At 37.3% G+C, this 22,336-nt stretch overlaps 2 protein-coding genes across 12 annotated transcripts in view; one reads left to right on the top strand and one right to left on the bottom strand.

Annotated features, from left to right (window-relative positions):
• The window catches only part of PEX6 (peroxisomal biogenesis factor 6), a 351,627-nt gene that overhangs the window by 91,311 nt on the left and 237,980 nt on the right, over nucleotides 1–22,336 (bottom strand). The gene's annotated exons all lie outside the window — the stretch shown is intronic.
• The window catches only part of UBR2 (ubiquitin protein ligase E3 component n-recognin 2), a 113,687-nt gene that overhangs the window by 75,703 nt on the left and 15,648 nt on the right, over nucleotides 1–22,336 (top strand). For 7 of the 11 annotated variants that reach the window (XR_009732823.1, XM_061398211.1, XM_061398208.1 and 4 more), the window contains 16 exons: nucleotides 832–934; nucleotides 1,918–1,966; nucleotides 2,385–2,539; nucleotides 6,111–6,213; nucleotides 6,814–6,923; nucleotides 7,030–7,110; nucleotides 7,402–7,580; nucleotides 8,315–8,514; nucleotides 10,630–10,723; nucleotides 11,493–11,654; nucleotides 13,104–13,207; nucleotides 13,855–13,933; nucleotides 16,877–17,025; nucleotides 17,438–17,493; nucleotides 21,149–21,245; nucleotides 21,500–21,567. Coding sequence is in view for 10 of the 11 variants with exons in the window: in XM_061398211.1 (XP_061254195.1) it covers nucleotides 832–934; nucleotides 1,918–1,966; nucleotides 2,385–2,539; nucleotides 6,111–6,213; nucleotides 6,814–6,923; nucleotides 7,030–7,110; nucleotides 7,402–7,580; nucleotides 8,315–8,514; nucleotides 10,630–10,723; nucleotides 11,493–11,654; nucleotides 13,104–13,207; nucleotides 13,855–13,933; nucleotides 16,877–17,025; nucleotides 17,438–17,493; nucleotides 21,149–21,245; nucleotides 21,500–21,567 (1,789 nt within the window). In the remaining variant the exon portion in view is untranslated. Of the gene's footprint in view, nucleotides 1–831; nucleotides 935–1,029; nucleotides 1,080–1,917; nucleotides 1,967–2,384; nucleotides 2,540–6,110; nucleotides 6,214–6,813; nucleotides 6,924–7,029; nucleotides 7,111–7,401; nucleotides 7,581–8,314; nucleotides 8,515–10,629; nucleotides 10,724–11,492; nucleotides 11,655–13,103; nucleotides 13,208–13,854; nucleotides 13,934–16,876; nucleotides 17,026–17,437; nucleotides 17,494–21,148; nucleotides 21,246–21,499; nucleotides 21,568–22,336 lie in introns of those variants that run through there. The other 4 variants (XM_061398209.1, XM_061398215.1, XM_061398216.1 and 1 more) reach the window with 4 other exon arrangements.

Consider the following 22,336-nt stretch of genomic DNA (forward strand, 5'->3'; position numbering starts at 1 on the left):
TTAGATCACAACTGCTGTGGTCTGGAGCCCAAGTGCAGCAGCTACTGAAGCCATGCACCTAGAGCCGCTGTTCTGCAATAAGAGAAACCACTGCAAGAAGAAGCCTGTACACCGCAACCAAGAGTAGCCCCTGCTCTCTGCAACCAGGGAAAGCCCATGTAGCAGCAAAGACCCAGCACAGCCAAAATAAATATAAATAAATTATTAAAAAAAAATTCTCTCAACCCAAATTACACCTGCTTTTTTCACTTGGTAGAACTTTTCATAGACATCTTTACATGTCAAAATATAGAAGTTAACATCACTTTTAATAGTTTTCGATTGTTTGGAGATGGCGTAATGTGTGTTACCTGTCCCTTATTGTTAGACTTCAAATTGCTGTCACTACAATGACCGTCACATTCCCGTGTCCAGTTAGAATAAATCCACAGTGGACATGCTAGATAAAAATGGATGTACATAAAGCTTTGGATATAGATTCCCAAATGAATCCACAGAAAGCAGTTCCAGCTTATGCTCACCAGCAGGTTATGAGATCTTTAAATTATTATTTTTTTTTAAATTTTTGGCTGCCATGGGTCTTCATTGCTATGCATGGGCTCTCTCTAGTTGTATAGGCTTCTTACTGTGGTAGCTTTTCTTGTGAAGCACAGGCTCTAGAGCATGGCTTCAGTAGTAACAGCACACAAACTTAGTTGCCTGGTGGTATGTGGAATCTTCCCAGATCAGGGATCAAACCCATGTCCCGTGCATTGGCAGGCAGATTCTTAACCACTGGACCACAAAGGAAGTCCAGTATATGAGATTTAAGAATTTTTTTCTTCCCCAAAGGAAACCTGGATTAACAGGACGAGGCATGTATGAACTGAAACCAGAGTGTGCCAAAGAGTTCAATTTGTATTTCTATCACTTTTCAAGGGCAGAGCAATCCAAGGTAATTGGGAAAATTAAAAGTATATTGGGAAAGGGTTGCTTGGAGTTTTTTTGTTTTTGTTTTTTCCTAAACAACTTTTACTGCTTTTCACACAGATTGAAAAAGGACACATTTTTATTGTAGGAAATTCGGAAAATATGAAAAGGTATAAAGAAGAAAGTACAGATTACCTATAATACCACCACTTAACATATGGGGTTTTCCCCTTAGTACTTTGTGCATACATAAAAGAGATCTATATAATTATACACGTACCTACACATATCGAATTGTATGTATTTTATTGGCTTTTGAAGACAAATCATCAACCTTATGGTAATCAGTTAACCTGTTTTACACTCATTTTGGAATTGCTAGTGCTTAACATTATGTTTTCCCATGGTGACTTATGGAATTTAACTAGTTAAATTTTGCCTTTTAGCAGTTTACTCTTAAAAATAAGTTTGGAATAAATGGCATTAAACGAAACTTAAGCATGAAGCTTTTGTTTCCTAGTTGGTTGGTTGGTTTTTTTTTTTGAAGTATAGTTGATTTACAATGTTATGTTAGTTTCAGGTTTACAATACAGTGATTCAGTCTTTATATAATATGTAGTTTTTCAGATACTTTTCCCTTATAGGTTATTATAAAATATTGATTATAGTTCCCTGTGCTATGTAGTAGGTCCTTGTTGGTTATCTGTTTTATATATAGCAGTGTTTATTCATTTTTGATACATGATATAGAGCTCAAACCTAAATAATTTTTTGACTTTGGTTGATACATGTTTCCCCTGAATTTTAAACCAAGAAAGAATCCACCTGGGGGATTCTCTTAGTGGAAGGGGAAATTAACCTTGATATCAGTTTCAGGGTGATGACAAAATTAAGGATAGAAATTTCCTAAAATCAGAAGTTAGTATGAGAAAGATTAACTTATATCAGTAGTTTCGGATATTGTTTCCTATTACTTATTCTGTGTCCAAATTAATTCATTTTTATTAGGCAGAGGAAGCTCAACGGAAATTGAAAAGACAAAATAAAGAAGATACAGGTATTTTTAATCTTTCCCAAAATCTCATGTCAGTCTCTTAATTGTTAAAGGTTGTTTTGTATAGACTATGATAATGATCCTTAGTGAAGTGAAAGATTTAAATGTAAGCTTTCTGAATGAATGAACATTTAAAGGGCTAATATAGACGTAGTCTTGTACTGAGTCACCTCTGAGTTTATCTCAGTTTTATCTCAGATCTTCAGATATTTCTAGGGAAAAGGAAGACATTCTTTTATACTACTGCTATTTACGGAGCTACTTTTATGCATTTAACTGATCTGAGAAGGTAAAATATAGCTTTAAGATGCAAATATTCTTTGAAGGCTATCAAAAGTATGTAATAAGGTCATAGTTTTTTTGCTTTGGTTTGGTTTAAAGCATGTTCTACAAAAGAAGCCAATAATATCTTTATTTTCAGCACTTCCGCCTCCAGTTTTGCCCCCATTCTGCCCTCTGTTTGCAAGTCTGGTTAACATTTTGCAGTCAGATGTCATGTTGTTAATCATGAGGACAGTGTTGCAGTGGACTGTAGAACATAGTGGACATATTTGGTCTGAGTCCATGCTGCAAAGGGTAAGTTTGAAGACATTATTATTTATATTTCAGTGGTTTTGTAGTAGAAACCAAAGTACAAAATAGTCTTTTGCCGGGGACCAGCCCCAGCTGATCCAGGGTATTCGAAGGAGAGACGGCCTAGGCGACTATTTATATGCTAATTAGAGATATAGAGAACAATAGAATGAGGATAGCTCGGTAGGAAAATTCAGTGGAGAAAAGAAGCTGAGTAGCTTGGTTTACGCGGGAGACCAATAAAACTTCAAGACAAGAAGTTTGCACCACTTACGTAGGCCGCAGGCGCCCTCTCGAATAGCGGAAGGTGTCTCACCCTAGACTCCTTCTCGAGTGGGTCTTAGAAGCCCAGGCATGGTTAGTAAGCGTGGTGGGTTCCGCGCTCCAGATGGAGACTCAGCTGGAAGTTAAAAGGAAGAATGACATGGGGAGACCAAGCGCTGGTAAACAAGGCCCGTAGCTTTATTTTTAACAGGGGCTTTTATACCCTAAGTTACACATAGAGGATAATAGGGGATGCAAAGTCAGCAGTCTTTGGTTCTTATCAAAAACCAAGGTTTCTTTCCTGCAAATGTATCGTATACAAATGGTTTAGGTGATTTACATCATCTTCTGGCCAGAAGGCCTACTAACATTTTATGACTCTTGACAAGGACTTATCAACAAAGACTTACTTTCTCTAAGAGTAATTATTTCAAGGTTTGGCACCATCTTCCAAAGATAAAATTGCATTCCTATAGGGCGGATGTGTAATGGGTTTACAACAAAGAAAGAATTTATTACCTTAAGGGTCTAAAGTTACTAACACCAAGGCCACTACTTATTTTTTCTATATACCAACTGTTAATTGATACACATTCAAGGATACAATTCAGGGGATGTGAAAACTTGGCAACAAGCATTGACTCATCAATGAAATCCTTTACTAGTTTATTCTGACAGTTTTTAACTCTCTGAGAGGCTCTAAGCTATTTGAATATCTTAAGCTTCCCATGCCTCTCGAGGCTGGGAGACTGTAAACAATCGTATGCATAGCTGCAGGAGTCCGGGTAAACTTGTCAGGCGAGTTAGAGAGCCATCAGAGGGGTTTGGATTTAAACACTCCTAATTGCCCAGGAACTTTATTAATTGGAGCTGTAAGTTAACTCTTTGACACAGAGAGAGAGAGATGGTGGTAGGGGACAGCCCCCAGTAAAGTCAGAGGTGAGAGCACAAAGCAATAAAGTAGGCAGACTCTGGTTTTTGGGGGGAAAATGCTCGAGAATATCCGGGGGGACTCCTGAGGCTCGATCCCGCCTTTGCGTATGCCGAGCCTCCTTCCTCATGACCTTTGTCACGAGTGGAATGCCTCACCGGCTCCCCGCAGTCTTTCAATATCTGTACATGGGACACTTCAGTTAAAATGTAGTGTTATCTTACTTTGAAATAAAGTATTTTATTTCTATTTTTGTGTCTAAGGATAAAAACGAGAGCTTGGCAGATGTTTTTACACCACGTGTTTGTGATTACCCTGCTCTTGTTGGCAGATCTGCCTCTCACTGACTGGTCCTGATCTGTCTTTGTTTATACAGTACTCTGATATTTGTATAATGTGTTATCTTTACAATTGTTTTTTACTTAATTCTCTTTAAAAACTTGTGAGTTCATTAATACTTAATTTTGCAATTGAAGAAATTGAAAGTCAGGTACCTATGGTCCTATAGCTAATTAGTGGCAAGTTCAGAACCTTTTGTTTGTATTTTACTTTATAGTTTTAATGAATGTAAGTCATTCATAAATTATTATCTCACTAAATTCACATAATACCCCTATGTAGATAGTAGATAGTTTTTCTTCTGTATAGTTGAGGAAGGCAGGGTTCAGTGAGAGTCAATTAACTGGTCTATGTTACTCAACTAGAAAGAAAGATAATAATAATACTCAGTTAATAGAATTAGCCTATTCTTGCCAGGCACTTTTATGTACCATACTGGTAAGCCTCAAAACTCTAGTGGGAAGCTAATGTTTTTTCCCATTTTAAAAATGATGAAGTTAGGCTTAGAGGAACTCCCTAAAGGCATGTAGCTTCAAAATAGCAAAGCCAGAATTCAGATGGTGAGCCTTGCTTCAAAGCTACTGTTTCCCATTGTCTCAGCAGCCTCAAGTATCCCACTGGCTAAGATATTTGCATATGTATACTCCCCTCCTGTTTATAAACATACACTTAAAAATGTGAAAGCATGGCTGGATGGGAGGGCATTTTGGGAGAGAATGGATACATGTGTGTATGGCTGAGTCCCTTCACTGTTCACCTAAAACTATTACTGCTGCTGCTGAGTCCGTTCAGTCGTGTCCGACTCTGTGCGACCCTGTAGACGGCAGCCCACCAGGCTCCCCCGTCCCTGGGAGTCTCCAGGCAAGAACACTGGAGTGGGTTGCCATTTCCTTCTCCAATGCATGAAAGTGAAAAGTGAAAGTGAGGTCGCTCAGTTGTGTCCGACTCTTCACGACCCCATGGACTGCAGCCTACCAGGCTCCTCCACCCATGGGATTTTCCAGGCAAGAGTACTGGAGTGGGGTGCCATTGCCTTCTCCGGAAACTATCACAGTATTGTTAATTGGCTATACCCCAATAATAAAAAGTTTAAACTAAAAAATAAAATTAGATTACAGAAATTAAAAATAATAAAATGTAAAAGCATGGAGTTGTGGTGTACTGGAGACGATCAGTATTATATGAGCAAAAGATTTGTGGGAAACGATGGAGAAAAGAGGAATGAACATCATTTATCTTATGTATACATTGGCTTTACGTCATTCACACCAATGTTCTTCTAAGTATTTTGACAATCACAGCAGCCCTATGTATAGGGAAAGGTACAGAGACACCACACACGTATCTCCTTCAAAAATTGGGGAGAAGGGTAAAGAACAATAAAGATCAGACAGATTCAGTGTAGTTATATTCTTAGAAGTCTAGCAATGAATTTTTCATAGGTATGCTGAACATCTTTATAAATGATGTGGCATTAGAGATAAAAGTATGTCTCTTTCTGAGATGATTTTTAGTCCTTAGAAAAACTAAACTAGTATTATAGATTAGATAATTATGTGATCGATGCTTTCAGGTCTAATTATTTGACCACTGATCCTTAGAATCAGTGGTTTTTAAGACTGTAGTGTAGGGATGGAATATTGGAGAAGGAAATGGCAACCCACTCCAGTGTTCTTGCCTGGAGAATCCCAGGGCCGGGGGAGCCTGGTCGCACAGAGTCGGACACAACTGAAGTGACTTAGCAGCAGCAGTAGGGATGGAATAAAACTGAAAATTATATGAATTGCTAGTCACAGCTGTTAGTAATTTTAACTTACCTTAAGAATTTGCAATTGAATTTTCTTCCTAGCTAAAATAGAAATTTTGTTTCCTTGCTTGGAAATCTTTATTAGAAAATGAACTTTAGAGTTTGGATTTAATAAAAATTAGTACTTTGAATTATTTTTTTACTATACTTAATCTTTAATAGTTTGATTTCTCTTTTTTCAGTAGTGGATTATTATTTGTTTTTTCTTACAAAATTATGTACTTGTATTTTAGGTATTACATTTAATTGGAATGGCACTACAAGAAGAAAAACAGCATTTAGAGAATGTCATGGAGGAGCATGTCATAACATTTACCTTCACACAGAAGATATCGAGTATGTATACAACTTCTACTAAACTAACTCAACATATCAGTGATTTTTTAAGTGTAGTATAACCTCTTTTATTTGATCATACAGGTTTGAAGTAGATTATATTGAATCCAATTTTCTGAGGTTATCTGTATTTACCTGTGTATTTTATCAGAGCCTGTGTACTTATCAGATCTAATTCATTTTCCTAGACTTGTAAAATCTCAGGTAGACCTTTCAGCTGGGTTTTTATTGAATTTTGCTAGAGGTTATCTTAGAATAATCATATGGTGTAAGACGTCAGTTTTTGAATGATGAAAGCATTCTAGTTGTTAACAGCTTGTTTGTGAAATACAAATATGTCACATTTTGAGAAGTATTGAAAATTTCTAAAAGAGCTGTAATCAAATGATGGGCCGATATTATAAGCAATTTCATTTTATCTTCTTTTGCCTGGTAGTAAGCACTATTGCCTGGAGAACCCCAGGGATGGGGGAGCCTGGTAGGCTGCTGTCTATGGGGTTGCACAGAGTTGGACACGACTGAAGCGACTTAGCAGCAGCAGCAGCAAGCACTATGAAGTCTTAACTGTTATTCACATGCCCATTTTTTCTTCCACCTTAGAACCTGGTGAGGCTCCAAACAACTCACCTAGTATACTAGCTATGCTGGAAACACTGCAGAATGCTCCCTACCTAGAAGTCCACAAAGATATGATTAAGTGGATATTAAAGGTAAAGTTTCCTACATCACTCTGCTTTTTGTGAAAAATATTAAATGTTTATCTTTAAATTTTATAATGTTTCATAGCTTCAGAGTAACTGATACTTTTTTTCATAGACTTTTAATGCTATTAAGAAGTTAAGGGAGAGTTCATCCACCAGTCCTGTGGCAGAGACAGAAGGAACCATAATGGAAGAGGTAAAAGATGTAAAGTGTAATACTGAAAAGTTGTGGCAAGGTCACTTTAAGCAATTAAATGTATCTGCAGTAAGTTGGTAGTTGATATTATTCACAAACATGTAAATCCAAGGAAGTTGTGGCACTGTTTGTTTATTTTTGTAGCAATCTTTTGGACTGCCTTTTTTTTTTTCTTTAGCATGTTAAGTTGATTAAAAATCTAATTAGTATTTACAATAAAAATATTTCTCTTTTGGGGGAAACATGTGCATTTAGCCTCTAGTGGTCTAATTAAATGAAGTGTAATTTCAGAGTTCGAGAGACAAAGACAAAGCTGAGAGGAAGAGAAAAGCTGAGATTGCCAGATTACGCAGAGAAAAGATCATGGCTCAGATGTCTGAGATGCAGCGGCACTTTATTGATGAGAACAAAGAACTCTTTCAGCAGACGTTAGAACTGGATTCCTCTGTCTCTGCTGTACTTGATAATGGGTAAAAATTAATCACAGTTTTTGAAACGCTTGATCAGGGGTTCTCAATTGAGGGAGATGTTTGGTTTTTTTTCCTTTTTTGCATGCATGTGTGTGTGCTAAGTCGCTTCAGTCGTGTCTGACTCTGTGACCCCATGGACTATGTAGCCCACCAGGCTCCTCTCTCCATGGGATTCTCCAGACAAGAATACTGGAGTGGGTTGCCATTTCCTTCTCCAGGGAATCTTCCCAACCTAGGGATCAAACCTACATCTCCTGTGTCTCTTGCAAGGCAAGGAGATTCTTTACTGCTGAGTCACTGGGGAAGCCCCTTTTTTCTTTATAAGTACACTTAATCCTAGAGTAATTTAGAAGAGTTGATAGAAAAATTGTGTGGCCTTGTAGTTGGAGGATTTACTCTTAGAAATCTGAGCTAATTAGCATATAATTATGAGCATGTCTCTGACTATAGATAGAATAATTCCTGTGTATACTTAAAATGTAAGTTATTCAAAAAACCCTTGACATTCATAAATGAATGAGTGCACTAGGCTCAGTTAACTTAGCATCTGGCTTCTGTGTTATATATTGGATTGCTGTGAGAACTGAAGGAGATAATTTTGATACATATGAAAGACTGTCTCTCAAGTCATCAAAACTGTGTTTTAAATATGTACATACCTAAAATCTACTGTTCTGTGATTCTATAGAAACTTCTTAGGCTCATTAATTATTCTCATAACCTTTTTATTGCAGCCCTGTGGTTTCAGATATGACTCTTACAGCATTGGGCCCAGCACAGACTCGGGTCCCTGAACAGAGACAGTGTGTCACCTGTATATTGTGTCAGGAAGAGCAAGAGGTGAATGCAGAAAGCAAGGCAATGGTCCTGGCAGCATTTGTGCAGAGATCAACTGTGTTATCAAAAGATAGAAGTAAATTCATTCAGGATCCAGGTAAGTCATAGCTATGTCCTCAACTGGCCTATTAATAGTGAGTGCCACTTAGTATGGTAAGTGACATACAGAGATTTTATTAATCTGATGATAACTCTCTAGGCTTGCTGGTATCTTGGGCAGGTAACTTGGGTGGGAATTCCTCACTTGGCAAATGCAGAAACATTCCAGTGGGTTAAGTATTATGCCTGAAGTACACAGCTGACAAATAGCAGGGATTCGAAGGAAAGCTGTCCTTTGTGATAGAACATTAACATACTTTGGTACTTAACAGTCTTTCCCATTCTTCAGACTTGTAAAGTTCCAATAATTAGTTGACACACTGAAATAACAATAATTATTTTTTCTCATGGATGGTTCCAGGGTGTAATCCTGATGAGTAAGCCTTGTGAGAAGCAGTCCTTGAGCCAGATTCTCATTTAGATTATTGAGATAGAGACTACCGTGTAGTGCAGGACATTCTTCAGGAGTCTTGGAATCAGTATCTATGGAATGGAGGGGAAGGAAGCAGGTTTGGCCAGAGGGAGAAGTTGAGCTGTGTGGTACAGTTCCCAGAAGACCTTAGCCAACCCCATAGGCACTCTGGAGCTAGATAGAGCTCAAAGCTGTCCTGAGTTGGGGTAAGGGGGTGGGTTTTTTATACCCTGACACTGATAATAAACTGGTTGTGGGCTGCCTCTGGAAAGAGGTGTGACCTTGAGCAAAGTAGTGTGACCCTGAGCAAAGTCTCTTAAAGAGGGATAATAGTTGAGTGCTCCCTTTTAACAGCTGATGGAGTAAGTCATTCATTCCTGCAGGGGCATCTGGGCTACACCTTGTGTCCACCATAGATACTTTGATGTTTCTACTCTTCTATTTGTTTATATGTGCATGTGCCTCAGTGATACCAGTAAACGTCGTGAGAGCAGGAGCTGTCTTAATTTCCAAGGCACTTGTTAAGCCAGTGCCTTTCACACTGTATTATTAGAAGGAAGTTTGAGAGCTCACTGGTAAAATTGCCTTTTCCCTACATGGGAAGTCTTCAGAGTGTGGCTCTCAAGCCCCCTTGTTAAGAAAGATTGGTCTGCTTCATCTTAAGAAATGATCATTTGTACCAGATGGTTTATAAATTTCATTCTAGGCTGAAGATAAAGTTATCACCTGTATTTAGTTTGTTACCTGCTTAGGAAAACTGACTGGCTATAAGTGGATTTTTTTTTAAGGCTTTCACAGTTTAGATCATTAAAGATTTCTTTATGCTGTGAAATTTGCACTATTCTATTATATAAAGCAAATTGAAATGAGTAATTTTACTGTTAGAGAATTTCTAAAATTATGCTAACTAATGTAGAGAATTCCAAGAATTCCCAAAGAAGTCAGCTAGCCAATTTATGTTTGTCTTCATTTTTCATCTCCTTTGAATATAAAAATTAGTGCCAGAACAGAAGACTGTGAATTGCCCTTTTTCCCTGCTCTGGACTGGGCTACTGTCCTGGTACTTGGCTGCACCTATGACTCGTACAGTAATTGTGGCTCTTCTCTGCATGAGTGTCCTTAAGCAGAATATCCTCTAGGGAGCGCCCCACTACTGCCAGGACATATTTTTCGTTCGAGATCATTGTGACCCAGCTGCCCTGAAGGCATTAAAGACAGCTCCATCATTTGTGGGAAATAGGAGTCTCTCAGTGCCCTGAAAACATGATGTGTTCAAAAAATTAGATGTACTTAAGTACAGAATTCCCTGGAGAAGAAAACAACAACCCACTCCAGTATTCTTGCCTGGAAAATGCCATGGACAGAGAAGCCTAGAGGGGGCTATAGTCCATAGGGTCGCAGAGTCAGACATAGCTGAGAGTCAGACAAAACTGAGCGACTAAACAACAGGATTCCAGTTTCAGTTCACAGTTCAAGGAAGTTTCACTGATTTGCTCAGGGTAATGAAAATTAGAGAGTCCTGTATTCTAAATAATCTAGGGTCTTGCATAAATTACTGGTATCTCAAAGGAATAAACTAGCATTTCATTTGAAGTTTACAAGCTCTTAGTAAGGATTTCACAATTTAACGTTGTACATTTGTTATAGGAATATTAAATGCTTGAGTTTTCTCTTATGTTTTCTGTTTGTTTTATAATGCAGAAAATTATGATCCATTATTCATGCACCCTGATCTGTCTTGTGGAATACATACTGGTAGCTGTGGGCATATTATGCATGCACACTGTTGGCAAAGGTAATTTATATTCTTAATATTAGTCAAGAGAAGCTTACCCAAAGACTCAAAATTTAATTTTTTAATAAAGGAAATTCCATTCTAGAAAAAGGGGAGAAAACTAAACACATTGGAAGAAAAAAAGACTCCATTATTACTGCCTAACAGATAACAATTAAAAGTAATTTGCTTTGTCAGTGCATTTAAAGGAGTGACTTAGAAACTTCATAGTATATCAAATATAATTTTTAATTTAGGGGTCTGTATTTTTTAATATGGGAAATCTAACAGACTGGATGAAGAAAAGGATTTTTACAGTGGTATAAACCTGAGAAGAATGTCTTTCTTCGGGTCCAAGGTGAACAACTCTTGATTCTGAAGATGCTAGCACTTGCCTAGTTACCTCTCAAGATTGTCATGGCTCCCTGAGCTAATATGGAATAACTTCAAACTTACTCTGTTTTTGTGCTTTCCATGCTTCTGCAGCAGCAGAAGTGCCGTTATTCTGGTGCTCTGCTCATTGAGTTGTACTGAACCACCTCTAGTAAGTAGCACTAGCCCTGCGGGAATAACCACAGAGCACTAGGGCCAAGAAATATGCTACTTGGTGAATGACTGTTTGCTAATTACTACAACTTAAAATTAAAGTATCACTTTTAAAAATAATTGAGGTCATTTTAAAATTTTAATTTTTAGATGTTTTGTGGAAACAAAATGTTGAAGCTTGTGGCTCTCATTAAAAAAAAAAATTACCATTGTTTTTGATACCTCATGTTTTCTAATTGTGAAGGTATTTTGATTCCGTTCAAGCTAAAGAACAGCGAAGGCAACAGAGATTACGCTTACATACAAGCTATGATGTAGAAAATGGAGAATTCCTTTGTCCCCTTTGTGAATGCTTGAGTAATACTGTTATTCCTCTGCTGCTTCCTCCAAGAAATGTTTTTCATGGGTAAGTTTTGGTTCATAAAACCTTTGTATCAAAGAAGTAGTTTCCTTTAGAAGGTAATGAACTGATAAACCACAGCTGGGTGGGAATATCACTCTAGGTAAATGCATGTTTTCCAGGTACTTTCCAAACTTTTTATTTAGTCATTTCTTCTAGCTGACCTATGAGATACAATTTTAGTTTTTAGAAAGGAACAGACCAAAATTTTAAGTTTCTTGATCACCCATAAACACGATAAAGGATATAAAATTCCCATGGGTTCATGAAAACTGTCTCCTTTATTTCTAAGACCCTGCTTTAAATATCTCCTTCATACTTTTTTGAGACACTCAATGTGGGGGGAGGGGCAGCCCAAACTGACCTTATTGAGCATACTAACAATTAAATATTATTTTTTGCAATTGACTGGCCAACTGAAGAATTGGGCCAAAAAGTGCATATCTGTTAGTGTATTTAAAATGTAAAATTTTGTTATTTCATGATGTTTAGTGTGCTTTTTAGTTATTCATGATCATTTTCCTTTCAAATATGAATTCGATGGTATCTCCTATTCAAACCTGACATTAAGTTTTATGAATATGAATCATCTATTTATTTCTATGCTACTATTTGGGTTTAAATTAAAGCAGAGTCAGTTTTTTTCTCTTCAGTTTTAAGAGGTCAAACTATGGTGTCTTAGTCTATGCTACCACAAAATGCTCTTAAAATACCATTAGATATGATGTAAGCTCATGCTTTTTTAATTAGAAAAGAAATATCATGGTGCTGACTTATATCTGTATTTGAACTGATAAAGAAATTAGTCACTGTAAGATTAAGAATAGAATTCTCTGTGTGTAAAGAGAAAAAACTCACTTCTGTGGTTCAGGTTTTGCTTTTTTTCCCAGGAGAGTCAGTTACGGCACATTTGTTAAGAACACAAGCTATCGTGTCTGATGTAGCTGGGTTTGAATGCCACATCTGTCCCATATACAGCCTTAGTCAAGTTACATAGCTCAAAACCTCAGTTTCCTCATCTGTAAAATGGGGACAATAATATAACCTATTTTATTAAGAAAATTTTGAGGATTAAATCTAATACTGTGAAATGCTTGCAACATAACTAGGTGCTTGCAGCATAATAAGCACTCAATAAATAGTATCCATGATGTGTTGGTTGTGATATTTAAGAAATACTGGCAAATTCTGATACTGGAAAAGTGAAATTTTTGACAACTCAATTTTATGCTAATAATTAGTAGCATCATATTGACAAATAATACATTTTCATTTCCATTGACAAATACCTATTCTAACTTTTAAAAGTAACAAATTTTCCCCAAGTTTTTTTGGTTGTTTTAGTATTTTAATGTTTGAAGTATGTTTAAAATATACCCGTGATGATTTAAGGAGTCTTTGTATCTTAAACTAAGCAACAACAGAATACTAAATACTGTCTATAATCTTTTCTAGCAGGTTAAATTTTTCAGACCAACCAAATCTGACTCAGTGGATTAGAACAATATCTCAGCAAATAAAAGCATTACAGGTTCTTAGGAAAGAAGAAAGTACTCCTAGTAAGTTCTGATAACCTGCTTTCATTTTTCCCTAACATCTGAGACCATTGGAAAATACAGTTCCAGATTAAATTGTTTTAAAATATTTTAAAAGTGAAACCTCACATTTTAAAATTTGACTTACTCAAATTTTCTTTATCTTAATGAACTAAATTTGAAACTGCTACATTGCTCCTTATTCCTTGAACACACAAACTCATGTGTAGTTTATGATAGATACTTCTCACTTATTTCCCCCATTTTATTGAAGAGCTTCTGGGGGTGGGGGAGATGTAACTGAGTATCGAAGAGCTGGCTTTATTCTCCATGGGCTGACTCACTTTATTGTTGGCATTACCAAAACCTTCCCAAGTTTGATAGGTATGCACTGCACTTCCGACCTTGAGGGAAAGTGAGCTGAGCAGAATTTATACCATTGGTTTTAAGGAAACAAAACAGCATACTCCTCCAGTGGTTGCACTATCAGGAGAAGCACAGTGATTGAGGAAGGTGTCTAGCTCATCCAGAGCAATAGTACTTTTCATGCTTTGAATGTATATTTCTCCAGTTATCATTATGGGAATTTTTCCTGTTTTAATTTAGAATGAAATTATGGCTGAAATTTATAGAAATATTGGGGACTGAACATAAAATGCTTGTTTCTGTAGTTACTGCCTCATCGAAGAATTTAGAAAATATGGATGAATTGCACCTTCCTGAAGGATTTAGACCTGATTTTCATCCTAAGTGAGTATATTATCCCTTTTACATTTGGCCCGATTGAAATGAAAAATGAAATTAGCCATTAGTAAGAATATAAACTTGTCAAGTAGAGGAGCAAAATGCTACAGGACATTGATCTTAATAAATCCTGAGACTTAATGCAGGAATACTGATAAACACCTAAGACCTACATGGCATGTTTAATTCTCACAAACTTCTCCTAGGTGTTGCTGACTCTCTACTGCACCCCTTTATCTGGCTTTCCTTGATAGCACCTCATCCATACATCTAAATCCAAGCTGCTCAGCCTCCTCACCAAAGTCCATGCTTCCTGCTGACTTCTGTATTTCTATTTACGGTCCCACCAACCTCTTAGTAACTCTGGATCAAAACCAGAGTGTTTTCAGCTTTATTTTAGTTCAGTCTCTCAGTTGTGTCCAACTCTTTGCAACCCCATGGACTGCGGCACGCCAGGCTTCCCTGTCTATCACCAACTCCCGGAGCTTGCTCAAACTCATGTCCGTTGAGTTGGTGATGCCATCCAACCATCTCATCCTCTCTCATCCCCTTCTCCATTTGCCTTCAATCTTTCCCAGCATCAGGGTCTTTTCCAGTGAGTCAGTTCTTTGCATCAGGTGGCCAAAGGATTGGAGTTTCAGCTTCAGCATCAGTCCTTCCAATGAATATTCAGGACTGATTTCCTTTAGGATGGACTGGTTGGATCTCCTTGCAGTCCAAGGGACTCTCAAGAGTCTTCTCCAGCACCACAGTTGGCCACATTTTACCCCATAACCAGTAAGTTACAAAGTATAGCCCAGATTCTAAAACTAGACTGCATTTGTTCAGTTCCAGCACCACTGTTTATTAGCTGTGCAACTTTGTGAAATCACTTAACCTCATTCAGTTTCCTCATCTGTAAAGGGAAGAAAATAACACCTACCTCATATGTGTTACAAAGTAACATAATGCACTTAAAGTTACCTGGCAGCTGTGCCTGGCACATACGAAATATCTCAGCAAAAGTAGTGCATGTATGCATGCTCAGTCGCATCCATCTCTTTATAACCCTATGGACTGTGGCCCACCTGACTCCTCTGTCCATGGGACTTCCCAGGTAAGAATACTGCTGCTGATGTGGGTTGCCATTTCCTGCTCCAGGGGATCTTCCTGACTCAGGGATCAAACCTGTGTCTCTTGCATTGACAGACAGATTCTTTACCACTGTGCCACCTGGGAAGCTGGCAAAAATAGTACTAAAAGGTTTAAATAGAATAAACATCAGTCATGTGCTCCCACATTCCCCCTTCCCGTCCCCAGTCCTGTCATTTTGTTCTTTCTACTATTTACTTCCTTATTTCTAATTAAGATGCTTAATCAACTGTGTTTTGATTCATCATTTTTTTTTTAAAGTATCTTTACAGAGACTATAGTAATGTAGGATTCAGCTTTTACCTCTTCCCTATTCACTTACACCTCACCAATCTTCCTGTAGTTATTCTACAATTTTTGGTTAAATCATTTGTCAGATTTTACATTATAATTGTTAATACTGATAAGTTGTGTGATAAATCTTTCTTCTACAATTTTGTTTTCCTGTGGTTAATAATTAACCTTTTCTTTTTTTTTATGTACTTGGTTTTCTGTGTATATAATACTTTTTGTCCTAAATGCTGCTGTAGGTCTGCCTAGCAGTAGCTATTAGTGCTTGGATCCATCTGATGATCTTCTTCCCTGAAGCCCTCCTTCCACAGCCTCTGTCCTCTCGCACCAATGAGGACAGGGCACAACTCTTACCCTAACACTCGCCCTGACCATGCTCCTCGTGTTTGCTGGATCTTGTATCCTTCTCTTTCTTCATTTACTCTCTCACGTTGCATGCCTCAGCAGATTCCTGAGGAAAGGTGCCTGGATGTTAAATTTTCCATGTCTGAAAATACATTGCTTGTATCCCTATGCTTGATGGATGGTTTGGGTATAGAATTATAGGTTAGAAATAACTTCACATCTAAACGTTGAACACATTATTTTACTAACTTGTAGCACCTATTGAGAAATTAACACCTGATTCCTATTCCTTTGTAATTTTATTACTTCTGGAAACTGTTGTGGTCATCTCATTAATTCCCAGTGTTCTGGAATTTCTCTGTGATATTCCTTGGTGTGTGAATCTTTCTTCATTCATTTTGTTACGTGTGTTTTCAACAGGCTCTTTGAAGATTCATATCCTACAGTTCTGGGAATTTTTTCTGGTTTTTCCTTAGATAATTTTCTCTTCTTGGATTTTCTGTTCTTCGAGCTAGTCCTACTGTTAGCTCATTGTTGGCCCTCTTGGACTGATTTTTTTCTTAATTAATTTGCTGTTTTCTGCACTGTCTCCCCTTCCCTGAGTTCCTTTTTCTGCTTCTCTGTTTTGGTGTTTCTCTCTTTGATGTTTGATTCTTTCCTTAAACGTTTATTGGCCCTTGGGTGACTGTTCAAGAATGAGTCACTAGGAAGCTCAGTGGATACCTGGTGGGCAGGTTGGAGCTTCCTGACAGATGAGCCTCGCAGTGAGGAGATCAGGCCCCTATCAGTCTTTTTTTCTTGAAACTCCGAAAATGTCATTGTGTAAAGCTGGCATTTCCATGAGGATTCGTCACTGGAGAAACTAAAATCTACGGCAGTGGGTATACATTGCTGATGTTCATGAGATGGAGGAAGAGATCAAGGGTCCTGTAGTTTAATATGTAGACCTTCAGCCTAATACCTTGTTTTCCGGCCTGTGCCTCATCACCACCAACCCAAGTTGAACATAACTACTCTCAGGCAGGGACTGTCTGCATGTCTTTAATTCCCCCTTTTCACACAACTGTCTTTAGATAGTTTAAGGGGTTCAATTCCAACATAGAAGATAGCTGTTAAGAAACTGAGCCATTTGATTGATGTGAGCACATTGTTTTGACCTAATGCTATGCATGTTCACTTCAGGAACCCTTATTCTGAAAGCATAAAAGAAATGTTAGCAACGTTTGGAACTGCTACTTATAAGGTGGGATTAAAAGTTCATCCCAATGAAGAGGATCCCCGTGTGCCCATAATGTGTTGGAGTAGTTGTGCATATACCATCCAAAGCATAGGTAAGAGATTTAGAATTGTGTCTTTAAATCTAAAGCATACATTGACATGAGTTGTGTGCAGATTTAAATGTGTATTTAAATGAGATATTTAAAGTGGGCAACAGTCTTAAGCAATAATATAAAAACTTTGAAGCAGGAAGTGTAGTATACTGACAAAATATTAGATTGACAGTTTATAAATTAACCACAGCCACAAGAGCACTCATTTTAGTGGTGGTTATAGCTTCTAGTCAGTCAGAGTAATGTGTTTTCACTTTTACTTCTCATGCACAGTTAATTCTTGTGAAATGACTTAAAGATTTCAAAACCTGACAATATTATGCTTTCGGCAGAAAGAATGTTTTTTTACTTTTTTTAAAACTTGAAATATACAAAGCATGAAATTTATCATCTTTACTATTTTTAACCACAGAAAGAATTTTAAGTGATGAAGATAAACCATTGTTTGGTCCTTTGCCTTGTAGACTGGTAAGTTATTACTCGATCCATGGAATGGGAAAGTAGAAATTAGGTTGTTCTGCTCTTTTTAATCCAAAAAACCTGTAATGGTTATTTAAGCATAGATTTATTCCTTTTGTAGTAAAACCCATTTTCTATAACAATATTGAAGCAGTAATGTTTGTAATTTAATTTTTCATGATTTTTCATTTAAATAGACTTCATCTCTTTTGGTTAAACATGTAAAAAGATGAGGGAAAAAACTAAAAACAAAGTGCTTGTTCTTAAATTTTTAGTTCTATAGTTGGAAATACTGAACAGAACATATCCTCTACCACATTTGACTACCTGTTGTAAGCAATGTGTAAATAAATACAAATTAATGTCAGAACAGAGTAATTTAATGCCTGGAAGAGTGAAGGAATATACAGCTAAAGCTTGCTCATTTTTACTGTGTAGCTAGTATCAGCTTCATTTACTACATACTGTTCAAACTTACAGTTGTAAAAATGCATGTAATTTTATTCATGTAACATCACCTGAGGAGCTTTTAAAAATGCCTAGGCCCTACCTCAGGTCAGTTAAATCAGAGTGTCTGAAGATGAGCCCCAGGCATTAATATTTTTTAAAAGCTTTGCCCAAGGCCAGGATTGAGAACCACTGATATAAGAGCGATCTTTGGAGTTTTTGAAAATACAGACACCTGGGTCACTTTGACTTATTAAGTTGGAATATTTAGGAGTACGCCCTGGTATTAAAACTGCCCTGAATTGTATTCTTATAGTAAATCAGTAGAATAGCAGTTACTGTAGTCTTAGCTATGATATGTGATGGGTAGGATGTGACTAGCAGTGTTGACTGTGACACTTTTTTGCTGTAGTAAATAAAGAGTTGATAAATATGCTGATAAGGCTGTCACAAATGTATAGAATAGAGTTTCTTTTATCTGGTTTTTAAGGCAGTTCTTCCATTTTCTAGATTCTATATACTTCATACTACCTCTTTGGCAGCCTATTTCTCTGCTAATATGATTGTGTGTAATCTGTTTATATTGATTGTTATACCAGTCAGCCTTGCATCCCTGAAATAATCCCAACTTGGTCATGTAGAGCAGGGGTCCCCAACCTCCGGCTGCGAACTGTACCGGTCCTGTCAGGAACTGGGCAGCAGAGCAGGAGGTGAATACAGGCAAGCGAGTGAGGCTTCATCTGCTGCTTGCCGTCACTTGCATTACCACTGGAACCATCCATCCCCACCCTCACCCTGCCACCCCTGTCTGTGGAAAAATTGTCCACAAAACTACCCCTGGTGCCAAAAAGGCTGGCAACCACTGATGTAGAGTAGCCTTTTTATATAACATTATATTTGATTTGCTTATATTTTATCTAAGTTTATTTTTCTATGAGAAATTTCTAAGAGAAATTTAATTTTTTGAAGTATATAGTATATAGCCATTAGGGACAAACTTCTATTTTTTTGACTTCCACTTTTTATCTTCATTGACCTTTGTCTCCTATATCAGATGATAAGGGACCTTCATAAGGTGGTTTATCTTTCCCCCAACCTATTGATTTCTGTGACATTCCTGGTTTTCTCCCTATCTTGCTGGCAGCTTCTTCTCCATCTGCTTTCCCTCCTTTGTCCTATAAATATTATTTTAAACCTCCAGAGTTTGGCCCATGACTCAGTCATGATATTCTTCCCTGCTCAGCCCTGTGACTCTGATTTGAGTTACTTCCAAATGATTCCCACCTGTGTATCTCCAAGCCTGATCTGTTACCATATTGCCTGCTTTATTTTTCTCACCTGGATCTCCTAAAGGCACCTCAAATTGAACAATCCAGCTTAATTTTGCTTCCTGTATTCAGTGTCTAGTTAATGCCACCACTGTCCATCCAGGTGACCGGGCCAGAATCCTGGAGGTGCTTTAGGATGCACCATTTGGTCTGGATGTTCATCTCCAGTTGATCAGCAGAGATTGTTGAATTCCTCTCCTGCAAATTTGAATTTCCCTCTCCTGAAATTTGTCCTATTTCTTCTATTCAGTTTATCTGGTTCAGCCCTGTATCTTTTCATGCCTATATTATTATGATCATAACCATAATAATATTATTATGATCATAACCATAATAATAAGATTATTATAATCATAATGATAAGATTAGTATAATATACTGATATTAATATATGTATAATTATATATTTTATATTATAATTGTAATTATAATTTTGTTATATTTATAATTATATAATATAATGATGTTAATATTAATTTAATTATTATTAATATTATAATTATATAATGATGATAATAAGATTCTCTACCCTGAATCTCACTTTCTCCTAATGTACCATCAGAGGGGTTCTCCAAAAAGTAACCCCAATCATACATCTTAAATGTTATTTCTCCATTATCACTCACTTCCTGCCAGTCTCCACATCCATTGTCCAGGACTGCAGAATCATTACTGGTCCCCAGATGCTAGTTCCAGGCTTTTGCCTCTGCTCAAGTGCCAAAGCAGACAGCTCCTCTTTAAGAAGCTCTTCAAGCTTTGTCTTCCCTGGGAAATTTCTGAGCCATGAATGGGATATCGCTCATCTGGGATCCTGCCTCCTTTAGTTGTCCCCACCCCCCTTTTCTTTCCCTTCCCACCCTCAAGGCTGTGAGCTCCTTGACAGAAGCAGTTGGGAGGGTTGAGTTTTCATTTTAAGATCTTCAAAACCAAAACTAGCATATGGTAGGTCCTCAATATCTACTGAACCAAACAACATTATAGAAAATTTAGAAAATAGAGAAGTAGGAAGAAAACTTAAGTCAGTCACCCATTTGTCTTTTTTCATTACCATATTTATACTTTTATTATAATAGATATTTACATGTAGTTTTGTTCCTACTATATTCTTCACTTTAAAGTTTTCTTTAAAACTATATATTGTTGCTACATAGCCCCTATAACAGTTTTTGATGTTTACTGACACCCTGATTTTATACAGCCATCTTCCATGAAGTTTCCCCAGTATTGGGAGTATTTCCCATATTTTAGTGTATTTCTTTAGACTAAATACAAAGAAATACTGCTTCACATTCCTGAGAGTCTCTGTTGTTTACTGTCTGTCTTGATGCGTGTATCCTTGTTAACTTTTCCATACAGAACTAGCAGCATGGTGATAGGAGATAACTTTGTTTAATTCAGCGTACAATTAGATATTTTCTATTCCATTCATTTCACGTTAGAGACATGTTGGTAAAGGTGTCATAAGATTCAGTACCTGGAGAAGGAAATGGCAACCCACTCCAGTACCCTTGCTTGGGAAATCCCATGGGGAGTCTAGTGTGCAACGGTTCATGGAGTACAACAGGGCCGGACACGGCTTAGCGACTAACAGCAGCAAATGGCAGTTCTAGCCAGTGTGTGAGAACAAAGACTTGTAAGGAATCGGGGGTTGGGGCTGAAACCAACATCCTGTTGTTTACAGATGTGAATGTCTATTTAGAAAAACCAAAATAAACTGCAAGCAAATATTTAAACTAAAAAAAAAAAAAAAAGATTCAGTACCATACCATCTAGAGATTTCATTGTGCTTCCAACTTTACTTCAATTAGCTATGCTTTGAACGAGCATTCCTAGAAGAGAACGACTTCATATGCTGGCTTCTTTGTTAACTGTGTCAGTCTCTATTTCAGGATGACTGTCTCAGGTCACTAACAAGATTTGCTGGAGCACATTGGACAGTGGTGTCACTTTCAGTGGTGCAAGGACACTTTTGTAAACTTTTTGCATGTGAGTATTAATAGATGTACCATATGTGTTAGGGTAATTTCTCATCTTCTGTAATTTTGTTTTTAGTAATGAAACTTTCCTCCACTATGAAAAAATATTTTGGTAATACTGTTTGTCTTATATGCAAGTTCTAGCTATGAATTCATTTATAGCTTGCAAAAAATAAATTCAAGTTAGGTTATATGCATGTTAAAAATAATTTAATACTTACATTGATATAAAAATATGATCTCGTATTTTTCTTTAAATATCAGCATTGGTGCCTGGTGACAACCACAGAGACCTTCCATGCATATTAGATATCGACATGTTTCATTTATTGGTGAGTATTTTATCATTTGTGTTTGAAATTCTCTCTGTCATACTCTGTAGCTTTATCTTAGACTTGAGTAATGTAGAGGCAGACAAGAGGAATTATCATCTATTGTTCTTTAACTACTTCTGAGTATAATTCTTTTCTGAAGATACTTAAAAAAAAAAAGGTTAAGAAATCTAGTTGAGAGACTTGACCTGGGTGTCTAATCCAGTCTCTTTCATTTTTGCCTTGTGGCTGAGGTCAGTACTGTAACCTCTCTATGCTTTTTACAATAAAGAAGTAAAAATAACACTGGTAATGTAAGGGCTACTGCCAGCCCATATAGTGGTTTGGGGCAGATACAGCCTTTTGGTTCCACTACTTAGTAACAGACAGTCCCTTTGTGTGATTTAGGGCAAGTCTTGTCTTCTGAGCAAGTGCAGTCTGGTGCTAGATCAGCACTGGCCAAGCAGTGCATGGCTGAAGTTTAGCCCCACCTCAACCAGGCTCCCTTTCACAGGACACTGAGTATACCGCCACACACAGCAGCCCTAGTGCTGCTCCCTTAATCACTGTTGGGCATCAGATTCTATGCCTTTAAGTTAGTTAATACCTACCTGATATGATTGTGTCAAAACTCAGTGGGATAATCAATGCAGAGCTCTTAGAGCAATGTGTCCCTAGTAAATATTAGCCATTGTTATTGTTCCCATTTCTCCTTTGAGAACTACCACCACTGACACCATCATACAGGCAGCAGGAGACTCACAATGGAGCTAGCATTTAGTGGGCACCT

This window comes from Bos javanicus, chromosome 23 (genome assembly GCF_032452875.1).
Source record: "Bos javanicus breed banteng chromosome 23, ARS-OSU_banteng_1.0, whole genome shotgun sequence".
In the NCBI taxonomy this organism is placed as follows: Eukaryota; Metazoa; Chordata; class Mammalia; order Artiodactyla; family Bovidae; genus Bos; species Bos javanicus.